General features: G+C 40.4%; 1 protein-coding gene across 7 annotated transcripts in view; it reads right to left on the reverse strand.

The window, feature by feature from the left end:
* The window catches only part of fryl (furry homolog, like), a 63,906-nt gene that overhangs the window by 2,554 nt on the left and 42,749 nt on the right, over positions 1 to 18,603 (reverse strand). For 4 of the 7 annotated variants that reach the window (XM_029500633.1, XM_029500634.1, XM_029500632.1 and 1 more), the window contains 20 exons: positions 18,228 to 18,349; positions 17,948 to 18,135; positions 17,175 to 17,269; positions 16,465 to 17,060; positions 15,938 to 16,206; positions 15,711 to 15,851; positions 13,962 to 14,162; positions 13,677 to 13,838; positions 12,938 to 13,048; positions 12,598 to 12,774; positions 11,823 to 12,023; positions 9,879 to 10,070; positions 7,625 to 8,043; positions 5,897 to 6,104; positions 5,599 to 5,748; positions 5,315 to 5,413; positions 4,530 to 4,598; positions 2,700 to 2,717; positions 1,767 to 1,877; positions 177 to 370 (listed from right to left, as the gene is read on the reverse strand). In XM_029500633.1, the coding sequence (XP_029356493.1) occupies positions 177 to 370; positions 1,767 to 1,877; positions 2,700 to 2,717; positions 4,530 to 4,598; positions 5,315 to 5,413; positions 5,599 to 5,748; positions 5,897 to 6,104; positions 7,625 to 8,043; positions 9,879 to 10,070; positions 11,823 to 12,023; positions 12,598 to 12,774; positions 12,938 to 13,048; positions 13,677 to 13,838; positions 13,962 to 14,162; positions 15,711 to 15,851; positions 15,938 to 16,206; positions 16,465 to 17,060; positions 17,175 to 17,269; positions 17,948 to 18,135; positions 18,228 to 18,349 (3,723 nt within the window). Of the gene's footprint in view, positions 1 to 176; positions 371 to 1,766; positions 1,878 to 2,699; positions 2,718 to 4,529; positions 4,599 to 5,314; positions 5,414 to 5,598; positions 5,749 to 5,896; positions 6,105 to 7,624; positions 8,044 to 9,410; positions 10,071 to 11,822; positions 12,024 to 12,597; positions 12,775 to 12,937; positions 13,049 to 13,676; positions 13,839 to 13,961; positions 14,163 to 15,710; positions 15,852 to 15,937; positions 16,207 to 16,464; positions 17,061 to 17,174; positions 17,270 to 17,947; positions 18,136 to 18,227; positions 18,350 to 18,603 lie in introns of those variants that run through there. The other 3 variants (XM_029500631.1, XM_029500630.1, XM_029500635.1) reach the window with 3 other exon arrangements.

Consider the following 18,603-nt stretch of genomic DNA (forward strand, 5'->3'; position numbering starts at 1 on the left):
CACATCTCATTTTTAGTATATTCACATTTACACAGCATATTCAGTGCCACAGGAAATTAAAAAGCACTGCATTTCATTGATGTAGCTGATGATTTATGAACTTACAATCTTATGGTTTATATTTCAGCACTGAAAATTCTAACCTTGGATGTATGAAAGAATTTTGGGCATCTCACCTAAAGATTTTGACTTGTGTGAGGGCAGATCTGAAGTCACTGGCTCTCAGACTCTCAATTAGTGACTGGATGGCCATCTCTGTGTTGGCCTGAGCAGTGTCTGACATGCACACATCTTCCTGACTATCATTTCCTGTTTCTGCCTCCTTTAAGCAGCTTTCGAGGACAGTCAGTTCTTCAGACATGTTGGTCACCTTAGAAACACAAGACATGAAGATATTAAAATCATTGCACTGGTATAATACAGCATACATGAGCAAAATACACCTAATAAGTAAACCAAATAATCATCCTCATGAAAAATTATACACATCATTGATTTAGATGGGAGGTTATTTAATTTGATTAGATTATTTAATCCAATTAAAGATACTGCAAATTGCAGCCTAAATGGATCATCTGCAGTCCTGCCTCAGAAATTAAAATTTATTTAGCCCATCATCAAACAAGATATTTAACACTTGAGTTAAGAGAAATTACTGGCAGATAGTGTGAAATAACACCTTTTTAAGGAAATTAAGTTTTTAAAATGAGGAAATGAATCAACATGAATAGGAAACAGAGCCTTTACAGCATGATGCAGCATAATTCAATTCGGCTGTTCTTGTTTCTCTGGCAACAGAGATGAGACCGATAAGCTGTCAGTTGTCTCGCATTGCCTTACAAGAGAATACTTAAGGGTCTCATATTGTATAAAGAGTTGTTTTTGACTATAAAGCAAATACTCCATTAATTTTGTATAAAAAGTAGTTCTGAGTCTACACATAAATGTAGGAAGCCCGTATTCAAAAATCGAACCTAAAAACAAGCCATCAGGACTGTAATGTTTTTGGCACATCTCTTATAGCCAGACACTCCTCTCCCTAGTCACCTCCGCTGGCTCCTCTGGGAGGATCCCAATGCATTCCCAAGTCAGCTGAGAAATGTAATCTCTCCAGTGGGTCCTGGGTCTGCTCTGGGATCTCTTCCCAGATTGGCCTGCCCAGAACACCTTACCTGGGTGGCATCTTGACCAGATACCCAAATCACCTCAAGTGGCCCCTCTTTATGCGGGACACCAAAAAAGGTGTGACAGAGACTCATAAAAAGATGAGTCATCTGAGCTAGTACTAGTGCTTAAGTGCCAACTGCCATCAGGACCTGTTCATCAACCCAAAGGCCCGGGGACATGTCCCTCTCATTCACCGGTTTAAACACCAACACACTAGCAAAGAGGCAGGGAGCAATTAGAAAGCCCACACCTCCTTCCTGCTCTTCATCCAGTGCAAAGCAAAGACTAACCACTCAAGAAGGTTGATTCCAGAGCTAGAGCTGTGCGTTGAGGTAGGCTCGACTATATCTGGCTGGTACCCCTCAACCTCTTGCACAAGCTTAGACTCTTTAATGTGACAGAGCTGACGTTCCATGTTCCAAGAGCTTCTTACAGATATCAATCATGAAAAATTTTAATTCTTAAAAATGACTAATATGGGACCTTTAAACTAACCAAATGCAAAAAACACAATCTATGAAAACAAATAAATTAATAATCATTCAGTTTATTGCAGAGCTGTCACACAGCCACCCACCATAACCATATTTTAATCTCACCTCTGCCTCCCTTTTGATGGTATCCACCCTGCTGATGAGTTTACAGTAGGCTTGGAAGAGCAGCAGCAGCTGAAAGTGCAGCTTATAGAGCCTGCGACATAACTCCAGTTCCTACAGAGACAGGAAAGAAAAAAAAACAAACAAACAAGAATGATACTCCTGCTGTCTGCCTATTATGATCATCAAATGATTATGACACAAGGGTATCCTGGGTTAGAGACGTAGGAGTAGATGAAAGGGTTAACACGGCCTATAGCGAGATGCCATCCGGTTCAGGCCATGGAGTGAGAGGTGAGACTACTACTGGAATTAGTCAAGAAATCTCAATTTTAAAAAGTTTCTATCACCACTTATAATGGTCACTGTGACCTGGTATGGCTGCTAATACCCAAAGAAGTGGGTAATTACTACAAATTAAGACCTTAATCCAGGAGAACATGAAGGGAGAAAAAGTGGGGATTTGAACAGATATGGGATGGAGCAATTACCATGCAAAATGAAAATAATCCTTCATACGAAAGTAAACCTGACAACATTATGATATCTCCACCCAGCCTTGCCCACTGATAATCCAAGGCAGCATTCACCCTACGGCCTGAAATTGTCAATAACTCTATACTGAATTAACATTTTTTCATCTATCAGCAGACATTGTGCAGTAGAAAGAGGTTAAGACGGTGATTATCCAGTTCAGATGTAGCGACAAAAAAGAAGCATATTCAGTTTAACAGAATACATTATGATTGGGTGGATGGAGTTCAGCTGGGGTGCATGATCGATCAAGGCAGGGACAGAGAAAGATGTAGATGGGGGGTGGCTGCAGAGCAGATGGTGAATGTCAACAACAAAGGCATGTACAGAGAGATGAGATGGTCAGTGTTTTTTCCAGATATCATGATTATTAAAAGGGTCTATAATATGAGAACCACTTACTGCTAGATTTTCCATTTGCTAAGCAAGAAGGTGAGCAGGTCACACACAAAAACAACAACAAACAAAACAGAAGGAGAGAAAGACCAAGAATTAGTGAACATGGCAGCTGAGACACAGTGACCTGATGGGCAAGGAGCGGCGGTTTATCAACTCCCTTTCACACAGGTCAAGGAAGGCTAAGTGAACCCAAACAGAAAAGCTCATGTCAGCAGTTACAGAACACTTTACCCCGAGAAACTGAGCATGTGTGATGAAGGAGAAAAAATGTTAAACTGGAGGCCACAGAGAGGAGGAGAATGGAGTAAAAAGCTACCTGAATGTGGTGCCATATGGAGTAGAACTCATCGGTTCTAAACATGTTACTCCAGTACTGGAACAACACTTTACAATGTGGAAACCATGCAAATACAAGCAACTGAGAACTGGTAGTTGCAAGTTGCAAACCTGCCTTTATGAATTTCCATTTCTCTTCATTGAATTTAACTTTATTATTTCCATGGCATCCAAGCTAAACAAATAAACTCATGGCATATTAAAAACAATAAACCCTGAAAGATGTTAGATGAGGTCCAACTGATATCACATTTAGCCATTTTTTCTGCGGCCTAAGAGCCTAAGTTTTCTTGAAATGCATTTAATTTTTTCTATAATATATAAAAATATATAAACATATAATAATATAATTAGTGAACATGGCAGCTGAGACACAGTGACCTAATATATAAAAAGGCCATTGGGAATGCACTTTTTGGGGTGCACTTTTTGCCTGACCATGACAACACAAGATTCAAAGTAAACAAACGTTAGCTGTTTATATGCCTGTCAGGCTACATCAACACTACTGTGGTGTGGTTGTAGAACAAAAACAATCTATAGCCATATTGTCACACTGGAAACCACATACATACATACCCACATGACCATTCAAATACACTGGGAAAAGTGAGCTGGTGTAAACAGGAAGCAGACTGTCCACTCTGAGGTTGATTAGTTGCATGAAATACAATGAACTAGGCAAAGGAAGTCAGAGTTAAAATTTCACTGCAAAACAGCAGCTACCATAAGCGATATGATAAGTAAAGCTTGTACTTCATTATCCATGTTGCTTTAACTGGCAGTGAAGTCTGACAAGACCCAAGCAGGGTCTTGTCAGTCATTCTTTTAGGTGCTCAAAATTGGAGTAGTGTGGACATCAGGTTTAAACATACCAGAAGAAACAACTTTTGAAACTAAAACATGGTGGTGTGAACAGTGTTATTAGCTTAAACAGCATAAAAAATGATGCTTCCATTCACATTTCTGTGGTTAACACTTTTTCCAGCATGTTCATGTTAGGCAGAGGGAGACTTTAGCAAGAGAAGCAACTGTGGGTGGTTGTTGCACAAAGTCTGTGCCTCCCGATGTGCAGTAGGTTGTTGGGTGACTCGTGTATCTATGTGACCCTCTGCTTGTGATGAATGCTGAAGTTATTGCTCAACACAAGTACAGGTTTGTTTTGTTTGGTGTTAATGGCAAACAGTATTCCAGCAAATAAATGCAAGGACATGCATCGTCATGAAACCACAAAACACATTACTCCTTTTTGGTTTGATTTTTCCCCTGAGAACAGAATGGAAATTATGACACTGTATTTGCTTTATCAGAAAGAAAAACATTAATTGTACTTGGTTTTCAAGTCCAACACTTTACGACTTACAAACTTCACTCATCATTTAGTTGCTTTGTTAAATGGCTGATTCCTAATTTAATAAAATTATTCCTAAATATTAGTTTCATCATAAATTACTAATAATATTTCCAGACAACAAATAAGTATGTGCTGTTTCTTACCTGTGCGTGAGTGTTGGGTTGTTGGGTGTTATCTTTGTCCCCAAAAGTTTTCCTGCAATTGTCTAGCCACTGGAGGATGAGAAGAAAAAGTGTGTGAGAAACATGACAGTAGGATGAAAAAGGCATACACGGTTTTGGCGACTTATGCATCTAAATATGTTTGTACACTATAAAAGGTTAGGAAGGTAGAAGATTTAATAAGTGTTGTACTTAGTGAATTAAAGAAGGCCTGTTTTACAGAATGTGATAGTATCTAGCCCTCGAGGGACCATAGCAGTCTCATTCAATTAGCACCTTTGTATCCCAGAACCCCCTCCAATCTCGTTCTCTTCATTCCCCTCTCCCTTTAACGTCCCTCCCACCTCTCACAGCTCCTTCTGCCTTGCCTTCTATAACTGATTTAGGAGAGCTGAGGGTTATTTTTATCCCTTCAGCAGGAGATGTCACTAGTGATGCAGACAACAGCAGCTAAATCTACTCATACCCAACACTGATTTATTGTCTGTCCTGCTGATCAGACATACTAGACTTATCTGCTGTATCAACTATTGTCTTTATCTCCTGCAGGCCTTCTATGTTGCAATGGCATAGCTTTAAAGGGATAATTTGGACATGCTTCCTGGGTTAATCTCTCTTGATATATAGCTCCACACAAATACATACATCATGGCACGGCAGATAAAACAGAGGTTGTGGCAGTGTTAAGAATCACAAGAGAATCTGGGGCAACACGCTCTCTGGAAAAGATTTAAAGAGAATGTGAAAGCAGATATATGGTGACTTACAAACTCTGCGGCTTCTCTTTTAGCATTGTAGGTGTCCAGGTGCTCCTGTAACTCCAGCACACTAAACTTCAGAGTCTCCAAAAGTCCACATGAGACCAGCTACAACAGTAAGACAGGATACCCCGTACATTAACCCATAACTACAATCAATACATACACAATACATATTTGAATGAAGAGACACATTAAGATTAAACATTTTTGAAAATAATATATGCAGATTAATTTTCTATCTTCTTTATTTTTAATAAATGTTTGTGGTCAGAGATGCAGAGCAGCCTCACCGTTTCAGCGTCAAGCAGCACAGTGGGGCATTGAGAACACGACGTCATAACTTCCAGGGAGCTGAGGAACTGATTACCCATTCTCTGGAGCCTTTCCCCAAGAAAGCGAACAGATGCATGTGTAATGGAGTCAAATTTCTTCTGAATATTCTGTATGAAACAGGGATGTGGAATTAAGAAAGGGAAGGGGAAAAAATGATAAAGGAGAGTATAAAACATAATAGATTTGTTGTGGTATTGAAAACCAAAAGAGCAAAAGGAATAATAATAAAAAAAAAAGCTTTTCATCTGTATTTACCTGAAAGAGACGGGAGAACACGTGGAATGTGTAAACAGCAGAGGAGCCATCCGTATCTGACAACATCTGGTTGACATGGCAACGCCAAGCATCCTCCTCATTGTCATAGGCAACCGGCTGGAATGCTGCCAGTATGGCAGAGAGAAAGGGCGAAGGGGGCGGAGAGGCCTGAATCTCTGGGAAGCAGTCTGCGTCACCTTCATCTTGACTGAAACACACACAGGGCCAATAAGCTACAATCTATCATCTTCTACACTCCCCTTAGTCTTCAGTGAAGGACAAATGTAAACACATAGCACGCTCAGCGTCACTCATTGCAAGTAAACAACCTCACATTCTGCCTACCTCACTGCTGCAGTATCTCGAGAGCTCTAATCTGCTGTGCTCAGGCACAACAACAACATGAGCTATTAGCATTTTAGCATTTTAACATCTTGCTCTCTTCCCACCCTATATTTATAGCAGATACTCACAGGCCAGTAGGACCAAATAGTCTGAAGAAGCAGACAGAATACAAATATCTAAAGCCTGCGCTGCCAAGCGCTGCCGCGGACACAGTCTCTGTCCGCATCCTCAGCCCCAACTCTCGGTTCTCTTTCCTTTACTCTTTCCCCTCGTCTGCAGCAGAACTGCGCTGCAACCGCCAACAGCGCACTACACTCCCATCCCACACAGGACTGCAGAGAGTTCTATACAAGCTCGGCAGCTACACACGCTGACAGATACACACATCTCTGCCAAGCAGACACCCAACCTCAACAGTCTAATGTTGCTGAGTTGTTCTAATCATGCCATCACCTACATTAATTCTTCCACACAGAAAAACACAACTGTTATATGTCCTGATGTGCACTGATACCCTCTAGTTAGAGACTAAATGAGTGGCTCTGGATGTGTGTGTCAGTGTGCTTGAACGCTGCTTCATATTTTTTGTAGTTTAGAACTCTGACTTTACAGCTGTCCTACGGCTAGAATTGGCCCACCTTGAACAGCAAATGTTTAATAGTGGATTGGTTCCAGACCACCTTAGTCCACCTTCATAGTCCAAGCCCACAAGGGATCCATGCCAAGGAAGGTATTACTCATCATACAAGTTCACAGAAGCTCAACTAGCAATATATTGTATCTTATAAACCCTCATAAACAACCATGCCAAGTATCCCAAGTTCTATACTTTTTTTCTTGATTCTAGAGCATTAAAACTGAAAATTACACTATAGACAATTTCATATGAAAGTATTGCTAGTTGATAGAGAAGAAAAACTTTGCTTTGTAAAGCTCAAAGACTACTTCTTTTCTGTGTGATTCGGCATTACATCTCATTTTTATTTAATAAAAAAGAAATATTATCTTCTGATGTTTGGGGACATTTGACTCAGAGGTGGCCTACAACCCTTGGCAAAGTGATAGGAGAACTAGTTTGACAAGCTTACATTTTCAGAAAAGTGTTAACTGTGATGGACATATCTCGCTTTGTTTTGCGTACCCTGAAAGCACAAGTAACTATAGTAAACATGTTCCCAGTCTCAAAAATGTGAAATAACATGACAAACTTATGTCATATGGAATTAAGCCTGAAAGTCACATGATTTTCACTGAATGTGTTAAAAACACTCAAGTGACAAATTTGCTTGCAGTTAAGGTTACTTAAACACATCCTGCATTCTGTCTGATCCTTAAATGTCGCTGAGTGGTTGTGGGCCAAAAAATAAATGCTGATTCACCAACCTGGACATCCCAGAGAAGTCAGCTTCCTCTTCTTCACAGCGCTCATCCAGCTCCTTCAGGGCTTGTGTCACATCTTCTTCCCACACAGAACCACAGGTGCTGTCTGGATCTGGATCCAGATCTGGCTTTGTCTGGGGGCCCATGGACAGGGACGTGGGCAGAGGCAGCACTGTCTGGGATTCCTCCTCACAGAGGGACCCCGGTGGAGTGTCTATGGCAAGAGGGGGAGGGGGTGCTGGATCCAGGTCATCCTGAGGGTCCTGGGTCTCTCGGGGATCCTGAGAATCTTGAGGGTCCTGTGAGTCTGGGAGGTCACAAAGCTCTGGTGGGTCAGAGGGCAGAGGGGGGGCACTGCAAAACCCAGTGTCCTCACTAACACTGCTGCTCAGCTCGTCCGCTGCCGTCATGCTTACAGCATCCTGTAAAACAAAGCCAGGTGGGGGTGCTCAGGTGGTGCTTGAGAGGTGATAATGAAAACTCATTGCACACTACCAACATTTTTTTGAAACATTTAAATGACTTGGTTGTCAAGACAACATAATCTCTTGAAGTCAACTGAAGAGCACCGATTCACACCATTCTACAACATGAATTAAGACAGCTATGGCCTCCTCTTAAGAATATATTTGACTTTCAATTTTTCGAAAGGGGCATTTAAGTCTTTTCTTTTAACAATATTCACATCTAGAGAGATTGCTCTTCATATCACTCTTTGTGCTTACGTCTCTCATAAGAAATAAAAGAAAAAGAATGAATAAATAACAGCCAATATTAATCCATTACAGAAATACCACTAAAAACCTTACTGCAATGCTAATAAAACCATAGCATAGTGGAAATATGATAAGGACTGAAAGGCAACAGGATAGCAGACTCAGACACAGACTAATTTACAACTGGGACTACACACAAATGATGGACAGTATCCATAACATAAAAATTTCAGTTAACACTAGTAATCAACAGCGAATGCACTCTAAACAGAGGCCACAGTTTTAGAATACAAACTACTTTATATGCAATGATTTGAGCAACTTCTTGTCTCGAGTTTGGCATTATTACTGGCATAATGACAAATTTGAACATGGTAAAACTCCAGTTAAACTCCACATGAAAAGCAACCATGTTGATGTAAAGCACGTATATGGAAGACTGTGCAGCGAGACTTTTAATTAAGGGTACTTACTCCCCCCAATCTTGTTTATTTATTTATTTAAAAGTATACTGCATTAGGCAGGCTAACTGTGGCAGGCAGCCAGTACATCACGGAGACAGCCGCTATATTAGAGAAAGCTTTTAGAAGTGGTCTTGGCCATCCTGGAGGCAATGAGTAAGAGTATTGATGGTTTTATCTGGCGCTCATTACACTAAGAGCTGGGGCTGCGATGGAGGAGATGTCCTTGAGGTGATATTGAGACCACTGGCTCAATCAAGATCCTAGAAAGTTGCATTCTGTATAGACAACTCAAATTTATGGGTAGGATCACCAATTTAAAAATAAAAATAATTTTATGTGCTAAAAGTTTTGTGTTTTTAAACATAAATACATAAATTCTCTAATTCTCATGCTGTACATTCAAATTCAAACCTGGGCAATATAAAATAATACTCACCACTGTTAGTATAAATGATAAATAGATTGCAGGAGATAGCAAAGGTGTTCATCACAAGAAAAGCTATGGAATGTTAATAGGGAGGCAAATTAATGGGCTAGAGGAACAATGGGTTTCAGTTAACTGCATGTTCAAAGTTAACATACCACTTGTAATGGACTCATACTCACACATGCATTTGCCGAAGACAAAGGAGCTGGTGTCCATTTCACAAGTTTTTAGTGGTGGATTTACTCAGAATGGTCAGTTGCTGAGTTATTGGAGGTGAGCAGTAACAGCTGACCTGAGGTGAGTTTTTGTTTTTATCTCTCCCCAAATCACACAAGCAAGCCATGCAACATAGCTAATGAGGGGGCTAGAGCTAGTCCTTCAAGCACTCACAACCAGGCCAGAGCAGCAAAGCAAAACAGGGGTAGAAGGACTCAGAAGCAGCAAAAGCAATCCACAATGTCTTCACCCAAGACAAGGCAGAGAGAACTAGCACTTATACCCCACCCAAAACTCCCTAAAGGCAGACAATCCTGTCTCAGTGACAAGCAAGCCCAAAATTACAGCAAAAGCAGATAAAGGCAGAACAGAACGAAGACAAGCTAAAAAGCACCCGAGCACCACAGTTTATTGTTGCTCCTGATTGATCGCACCTCAGGCAGCTGGCTGCCGGTGCTGTCTGAGTGAGCCATCTCCAAAATGGGGCTGTCCAGCCGAGGAACAGAGGGCAGAGATGGGAGGACAGTTGCCTCCTCAGTCAGGGCACTGCTGGATGATTCTTGAGACTGCTGTAGAGAGTCCACATGGTTGGATGTGGTGTCATCTGTTGCAGAGTCACTGTTGAGCTGAAGAGGAAATATACATAAATAAGACCGTTAGCTTAACTGTTGAGACACGATATAGTGAAATAGTCTGTCTTTACCAAAACAATGTTTCTCAAAACTGCAAATGTGTAAAGTGTCTTATCTTCCAAAAAGATAACATTGCCAACATGAATAGACTAAACCTGAACTCACTATGAGGAATTCACATGACATTCCTGTGGGTATAAGACATTTCAATAATGCACTGGGTTAAATACATAAATATCTTGCTGACTCTTAATGATAATTATTTTAAAGATGATGATAAATTAAGAACGGTTTCGCTTCTGTGTTTACGAAATACTTGGTATCCTGTACAATTAGTACAATACTGAATTAACTTTTGCATAAGTAAAAAATTTCAAGTTTCCAAGTTCAAAATGAGTCTCTTGTGCTTCATCAGCTCCAATACTGGGGATCAGTGGTCTCAGAGTAGGAAAGGATACTAATTGTTTGACAGACCACCTCAGAACGGCTGGATTTTAATGAAATAGTGGCGTACATTATTCACTTCATAAATTTGACCAACAATGGCAGAAAGATTTTGAAAAAAAAAACCCAAAACAAATTAATAACCCCCCCCTCCCAAAAGTAAACCTGAAAAACCTTTTCACCAATCAGTGATTCCATTGGCTCTGGCCTAAATAGACCATCTCATATGGACATTTAGTGTGATAATTTATGAATGGGTTAAAGTTGCATTTTTTTTGGTTTGGTGGAGGAGGTGAAGGTGACGCATCTGCATCTGTATAATCTTAAAGTACAAAAAGGTTTCTTATAAGTTGGCAGTGCTCACGAAAAGTGCAGCATGCATTTAAACGTTTGCTGTTTGGATTTGATCATTAAACTGCTCACATGTGCGCCATTATTTCATTTGGGATCAGTCATAGTAGCTCATTTGGTTTGTACTTTCATGTTAACTTATGTTGCTTAATGTGCAGTTGAACAAAAAAACCTTCCATTGCTGTTTCTGTATTACGCAGTGCACACTTAGTAATTTTAGTCGTCCATTCAATTGATTCAGCAATTGATAATTGCACCAGGCAAAAAGTCAGATCATGCTAACATCAGTAAAATTATAAATGTACAACACTAAATACTTCCAAAATTCTCTATAAGAGACACATCAGTGTTTCATGCTCACTTTTAGGTTACAATATAAAACTTAATGACAACATTTGGGGGGCAAATGTTCACTAGAGGCAAAAGCTCATTCACTCACCATGCACTACCAAGATCAGAAGAGTAGAAGAAGGAAGCCATCCCCATTAGATTGAGCAAAAGCATTAATATACCAATGTAATAATTGAAGTAGCTTTACATGTGAACTTATGATGTAATCTTGACACTTGAATTAAGTGGGTTTTTTAAGTTCTATTTAAATAAACTTATCAATGATTTACCTGAATCCAATGTGAAGTGAAACATTAAAAAAAATTATGTACACTTTACTTACCCATTGTAAAAAATATACATATGTAAAGAAAGAACAGCAGCTTTAATTTAACAGTCAGAGGTAGTGGGAGTGGACTAAGGTTTGAAAGGCACATCTACCACCAGCGAAGAAGCAAGCATCTAGCCCGTCCACACTGGCAGCCGGTCCAGCTCAGTACGCACACATACACACGCGCACCATGCCAGCGGGCTGTGTGAGGAGCATGGTGGGTTGGGCAGGTTTGGTGGGCAGGGGTGGGGGTGGGGGTATGGGGAAGGGGCAATTAGAGTGAGACTTACAAGGCCAGAGCGGGTGAGAATCTGGCTAGCACTCAGTACCTCCTCCTCAGATGATTCGTCGGTGTCCTCATGGTTAGTGAGGTTGAGGCTTGGTGTGCTACCCGTGTACTGGCACTCCTGCAGAGACGGTGTGTCCCCTTTGTCCATGCTCTCCAGGGAGCGACGACGCACACCCCAGTTGAAGTTGTCCATGCTCTCCCCCTGCAGGCCAACCAGGACAAAAGCAGTAAGACACTGTATATAACAGCAGAGTTTAGGCATGCTTTTTACAATACAAAGGAAAAATAAGCACAGTAAGAAAACATTTGACAACAAAACAAATAATCTATGATATGTATTAGAGTGGACAAAATAATTTTTCTCCATGTTTTGGGATGGTATATAATGCAATGTTATAAAACTATAAAAGTAAAGCGTTCACAATCAGAATAGGAATGATTTCAAATCAAGAGGTACTACAGCTCTTCATTTCTTGACAAAGCACAGATACACCAAGGCAGAGCACAGAATAGCATCTCAGAGAAGCTCTCTACACCTCGGACTTACCTGCAACTCCTTGTGGCAAGAGAAAAGAAGGAACAAATGTGTTAGTAGACTTAAGACACTTTCCTATTACAGTAGTTGTAGAGACATGATGGACAAACAAGACATAAAAGTTGTTAAAAAACAACAACAATTATATGGTCCAGAGTAGTGATGAGGTGTGAACTGAGCATGGAAATGGATGTGAAGAATTGCTTTATGTGTAATAGTGTGTGTCAAGACAAATTCTCACCTCAGCATCCTCTAGCTCCACATCTAAGAAGTCAAAGTCCTTGAAAACACCAAACTGTTGCTCACTGCCTGTATCTTCTCCCTGGACCTCCTCCTCTCTAACTACCTCCTCCACTGTGGGGATAAGACTGGTTTGCTGTTCCGCAGAATCTAGATCCTCACTGGATGAGAATACCACCTGCATGACAAATAAGAAAAGTGTGTTTGTAATAAAGGAGTAAAATACAGAAGGTATATTTCAACAAAAAAAGCACGTAAATATCTGAATCAACCAGAATTAACAAAACCACAGTAAAAAGTATGAACAGCAGCAGTATTCTTAACAGTGAATTTACAGAGACCTTGTCTGAGGCTTTAGAGTAGGAGAGGAGTCTTACAGATGGATTTTTGGGAATGCCAGACTCCGGGCCACATAAAGACAGAACATTCATCAGCCTCTCCCTGGTTCTTCTCTGTAAAAAGAGTATGAGAATGAGCAGAGCATCAAATCCAACATAGTCACGTCCCTGAGGAGCAAGAGTAACAGTAAAACGAAGATCATAATTGCACATTTTTGAGCCACCTGCAAGGCTGCATGGCATTTGGAAATATTTTCAGGTTAACAAGTTTCACTTTAAAAACTCTACAAAGCCCCAAATATGTTACTAAGTCATTTTAAATGAGGTGACAGTGCTCGGCTTTTTCAACGATGTTAACTTAATCACTGTCAATTATATGCAATATGACTGATGTCCTGTAATTTAGATAACTTAGAAATTAACAAACATTCCATGTCATCACTGTACATATATAGTTCACTTTTCAAACAACTGTCATGTTTAGTGCAGGATAGAAGCAGAAACACTTTAAGAATATTATGCCCATATTCAGTATTCTCATAATGTATTAACAATTATATTAATATTGAAATCAGTATTCTGTCACTACAGAGACATTATTCTGCAGTTCTGCTTTTTTATGATACATATCAGATCCAAACTACAGTGTTGGATCAGCTTAGGCTTCACCTTGACTCAGAGCTGCCTCCCACTTTCTGCTTGAGTTTGTACAGTGTTAGATGCTGTGTGTCTGATCAGGTACCTGAGAGAGTTGAGGCCTCTTCCAGCTTACTGGCACGAGACCATTAGAGTTGGAGCCAGATGATGTGGAGGAGGTACTTCGAGTTACAGCAATCACCTGTGGCTTTCCATTCCGGCCTGCTGCGGTACGCTGATCACCGTATTTATGCCCTATAATCGGTGTCTATAAAGTCAAATGACACAATTTATCAGTAAAGTACTACAAAGAATATCCCAAAGTGAAAACAATGACATTAATGTACTGAGAAAAACTTGAATTAGAGTAGATACAGAGGATAGCACTGACCTCTGAGATGTCAAAGTGGAAGTCTAGAGTCTTCCCAGGCAGCTCTTTGGAAGAGTTGTTGAATATGCGTGTGAAGGCAATTTCTGGAGAGCCACATGATTCTGTGCTGTAGGAGCGCTGCACATCATCCGGAACAACAAGGCTGGCTGAGCGAGAAACAACCAGCTTCAGAATATTTTGGGCCTCCTTCCAATGTGGGCTCTGTAAAAAACAGACAGAATTATGCCACTGAGATACCAGGCTGTGTAGGTGTTTCAATTGAATGTATGAATATGAATTGACAAATTTGCCTCAAGAAAGGCAAACGACCCCCCACCCATAGCAGTTAGACTATGTCTCGAGAGCCATTTTATATTTTACACTGCTCTCTATAATGTGTGGACTATGTTCACATGTACTTGAAAGGATGCCAAACAAATACATTTTAAAGTGCAGATCAGTGCACATGCACTGGAATACTGTATACTCAAAAATACAATGTCTTCCACACAAGGCAGCACTGGGAGTAAGCCAGTACATAATCAGCCTAAGGCAATAATAACATAACAGCTGTCACAAGCAGATGTGAGTGAGAAGCATATGGTGCCCTGGGTCATAACTAATAAAGGCTTCCATAAAGAGCTCTGGCTGCATAAAAAGACCTCTTAACAATGACCCTGAAAGATATGTTATTCACTTTATTATCAATTGTGCTACTATTTATAAACTAGTTCATCCCAGTATTCACATGAGACTACATGAAAATGGACTGCACCCCACTTCCCCTGAGGAAAAAAATTAAATGATTTCTAACATATAACGAATTATTAATGAATTTACTAATATTCTGATTATATGTCCTAATACAAACAGTATCTTCAATAGTGAAGTAGTCCGCAGATTTGACACATGGGAACAAGTAATCTAACATTCACATGAAGCCACAATGTGTATCAAACACAGCCATCATCTGATGCTTGTCACAGCCCATGGAAGTTAAATCTTTCTAGTTCAAAGTTGTTTCATGAACAATTAACACTGAGAAACTATTTATTTTCCCTCAATCTGAAAGATCTGTGCAAGAAACATCTGCCTAATAGATTTAGTCGAAGCTGTAAAGCTACTGAGCAATGAGCATAAAAGTGTGTGCATGGCAGTTTGTTATGTTGACCAAAAGTAGTTGACCATAGATCTGGTTTTTATGCGTTTATGATCATGTTAGTATTTTCACATTACTATTATTATTTTTTTTAAACATTCAAACCAGACGGTAAATTTAAAAAGAAACAGCTGCAGAAGTTGCCTGGCTACATGCTAGAGATGGTTCCTTTTATAACTTAGAAAACTTTTGGGTCTGAACATGTTGCAGTAGTTACAGAGTTTACACTTGACAAACCACATTGGTACTATATCGGGATCCAACGTATTCTCCATTCTTAAAGAAGAGTGACATGTTTTATGCTGAATACAAATCAATGTGAATTTTAATGTGCCTCTATAAACTTGTTGGCTGGGGGCCATTGTTACGTCAGATACAGTGTTGTATAAACTTCTGCACTAGTAGCTGCTATTACACAAATGGGAAAATCCAGCCAAGTGACATATGAATGATGTTCTTCCTCAGCAATTAATGATTTAAAAAAAAAAAAAAAAAAAAAAAAAAAAAAATTTTTTCTTGCCATGAGGTTCGTGAGCAGAACAATATCTGAAAACAAGTGGCTTCATCAGCACTGAGTGCAATTTTGGATTATATGTGTGATGACTGCTCACCTGAACATATTTACCAATGATCTTCATGATCTCCAGGTTGAACTGTTTTACCGGGGCTGCTGATAGGTCAATATGACTCAGGAGGCTGTAGATTATTTGCAACAAGGACTGCTGCATACTTGGAAGGCCCTTTTCCAGCAACTGAAAGACAAAGATGGAAACATTACAGGTTTTTAATATTTCCATATGTAACTAATAGTCACAACTTCAATCTTTATCTTTCATACCTCAGCCAAGTAAGTGACCAGGTTCAAGGTAATCTCAGCAAAGGCATCATGGAGATAGCGACAGACCACGTTGATCCAGTTGGTGCAGTCGCGGGAATAGCTGTGTGTGCTGTACAGGCTCATCATGTGGGCCAGGTTGGATAGAGTAGCTGACTTCTCATCTGCACACACCTTGGCTATTTTATCAGCTGTCTCCTTACAGAAAGGGGTGGGGCTGTCAAAGTGCTGGATGAGATGTGGTAGTAGGCACAGGATATTCAGAGGAAAACCTACAGCCACGTCCAAAGAAAGCAAGCAACATTAGGGAAATCTATGAAATCTGAAGCTCATTCAAAATTAACAAATGAAAACTGAAATGTACTACATGTAACAAAGAACAAAAGCAAAACTATTCATCAGTTATTAAACAACACATTTTCCTTCCTTGCTTGCTTGTATTAGTTATGAGCATGTTATTTTTGCATGTAAAACACTGCTATTAAAAAAAAAAAACGAAGTAATTGCTTTTCTCAACCCTACAAATGTACCTGCTACTTGTGAAGGATCTACCAGTGTATGTCTGGAGACGCTTATCAGTTTGCTGAGCAGATGGATGGTGAGCTCCTGTGTAGATGCAGAGGTGAAACCTTTCAGGAAGAGCTGCAGCAGGCCAGGGAAGCTGTACCACTTCAGCTTGGCCTGGACCTTCTCCAGGCGCTCTCTGCTGTCTGCCCGATCCAGAGGTAGCTGGCCCAGCAGCTTGTTTAGCAGGCGCAGGGCCAGGAGATACTCAAACTCATAGTCCGACTCCAGCAATGAGGCGGCTATCCAGAACACAGTAGCCATCAAATTCGAAGGGTCCACGGGGGGGATGGCCTCCCCCGCCTGGCCTCCTCCCCCACCTAGTGATGATAAACTCCGTGTGCGAGCCAGGTTTCCATGACTGCCACCAAGCCGGTCAGCTATGTCCAGGGTGTTACTCCTACGTCGGTCACCTTTTCGCTCGCCCATTAGACTAGCCCGGAGAGATTGGCTGCGGTGATGGACATAGTGGAACAGCCCACCACTGTTCAGGTTCAGCTGGCCTGTGCTTTTCCTGTTCGTAGCAAACTTAGGTCCCAACAAGTGATCAGGAGGAGAGTTTCTGTATATATATATATATAAAAATAAAAAGAAATTTTGTCACATGTAAGCTACACATACGCATACATACGAAAAAGGTGAAATTGCAAGTGAAACTATCTGTAGAAGGACTTACTGTGCTAAGGCAGTGAGGAGGTCATAGTTTTTGACTGTGTCTGCTAGTGTGTCAATGCCTGACTCCAGTGTCAGGAGCAGTTCGATAACAAAGCCCTGAAGCAGAAATCAGCATTGTCAGAAAGGAACAATGAAACATTCCACTTTAAGGCACTGTTCAGACCTTGGGCATTAAAAAAAATCTGCCTTGTTCGTTTTGATTTGAAGTTTGAAAAGACGTTTGCTATGTTTTTTGTATTGATCTGATCAACCATTAGCTAGTCTGGAGATCTAGTCTCTCTCACAGACACAAACAGAAGCATATTGACCATATAGGTGGGAATCGATATCCAATTCAATTCAGTGGCCCCTGCTTTTGAAAGAAACTGTATGCTTTATGCAAAGGTCACCATTGCAGCTAAGTGCGGAACTCTATCAGACAATATGAAGTGTGTTTTATTAGCAATAAAGGGCCTTAAAGCAGGTAAAATATTTTTACTTCATCCTCGCAAAACAAAAAAAAACAAAACAAAAAAAAAAACATTTAAATGTGTTTGCCATAAAATTTACACTTTCCCATATGTTGTTATAATGTAATGATAGTCAGAACACTTTTTTACTAGCTGTTAAGGTTATGAGAATGTATAAAATAAGACGGTGGTTTGGAGAGCTGAAAATCTAAAAAGTCACAAAATCAGGTGCAACCCACTAAGAAGAATCAAGTGTCTAAGCCAAAGTGTCCCGCAGTGTTTCCTGTTACATGTGAGAACAGTGCAGATAAATTTATGTTCTTGCCTGAGCCTCCTCTCCTGGGTCACCAACAGTTTCCACCAGTCGAGAGAGAATGTCAGAGAGCGTTGCAGGAGTCAGAGGTTGTTTGAGTGCCCTGAAGATCTGGAATGAACGTCCAGCGTAATGGCGGGAAGGACAAGACAAAGCTGTTTGCAGAGCTACTTCACTCAGCAATGAGTCCAACTGAAAACCTGAAGGAATGCACATGCACAAACACATGATGAAGCCATTCAAGGCCGGCATGAATAAAAGGAGACATCAAGCAACTCTGACCGAAATATACCTGACTGGGAATGTTTGAAGACAGTCACCACATGTCTGACAAAAACACTCAGCTGGTCAGTGCTCTTGATGTTGGGATTCTTGGGTGATACATCCTCGTGGTTCCAGAGAGGGCCCCTCTTTCTATGAGGTGAGAGCAAATATGCATTAAACAATGGGACAACTGGAATTGTACGGTTACAGCACTGCTAACAGACTTGAAATTACACCAAAAAAAAAAAGCCAAGATGACACCAACCCAAAAATCAAACCCATGCAAGTAAAAATACCACGGTCCTTTTAGACACTGCTGGAAGCATGAAAGTAAATAGTTGATAAGGAAAAGTAACATGTTAAAACATTTCTCCGGTCAACACTGAAAGACCCTGAGCCAGTGA

Source organism: Echeneis naucrates, chromosome 4, assembly GCF_900963305.1.
Source record: "Echeneis naucrates chromosome 4, fEcheNa1.1, whole genome shotgun sequence".
NCBI classification, from domain to species: Eukaryota; Metazoa; Chordata; class Actinopteri; order Carangiformes; family Echeneidae; genus Echeneis; species Echeneis naucrates.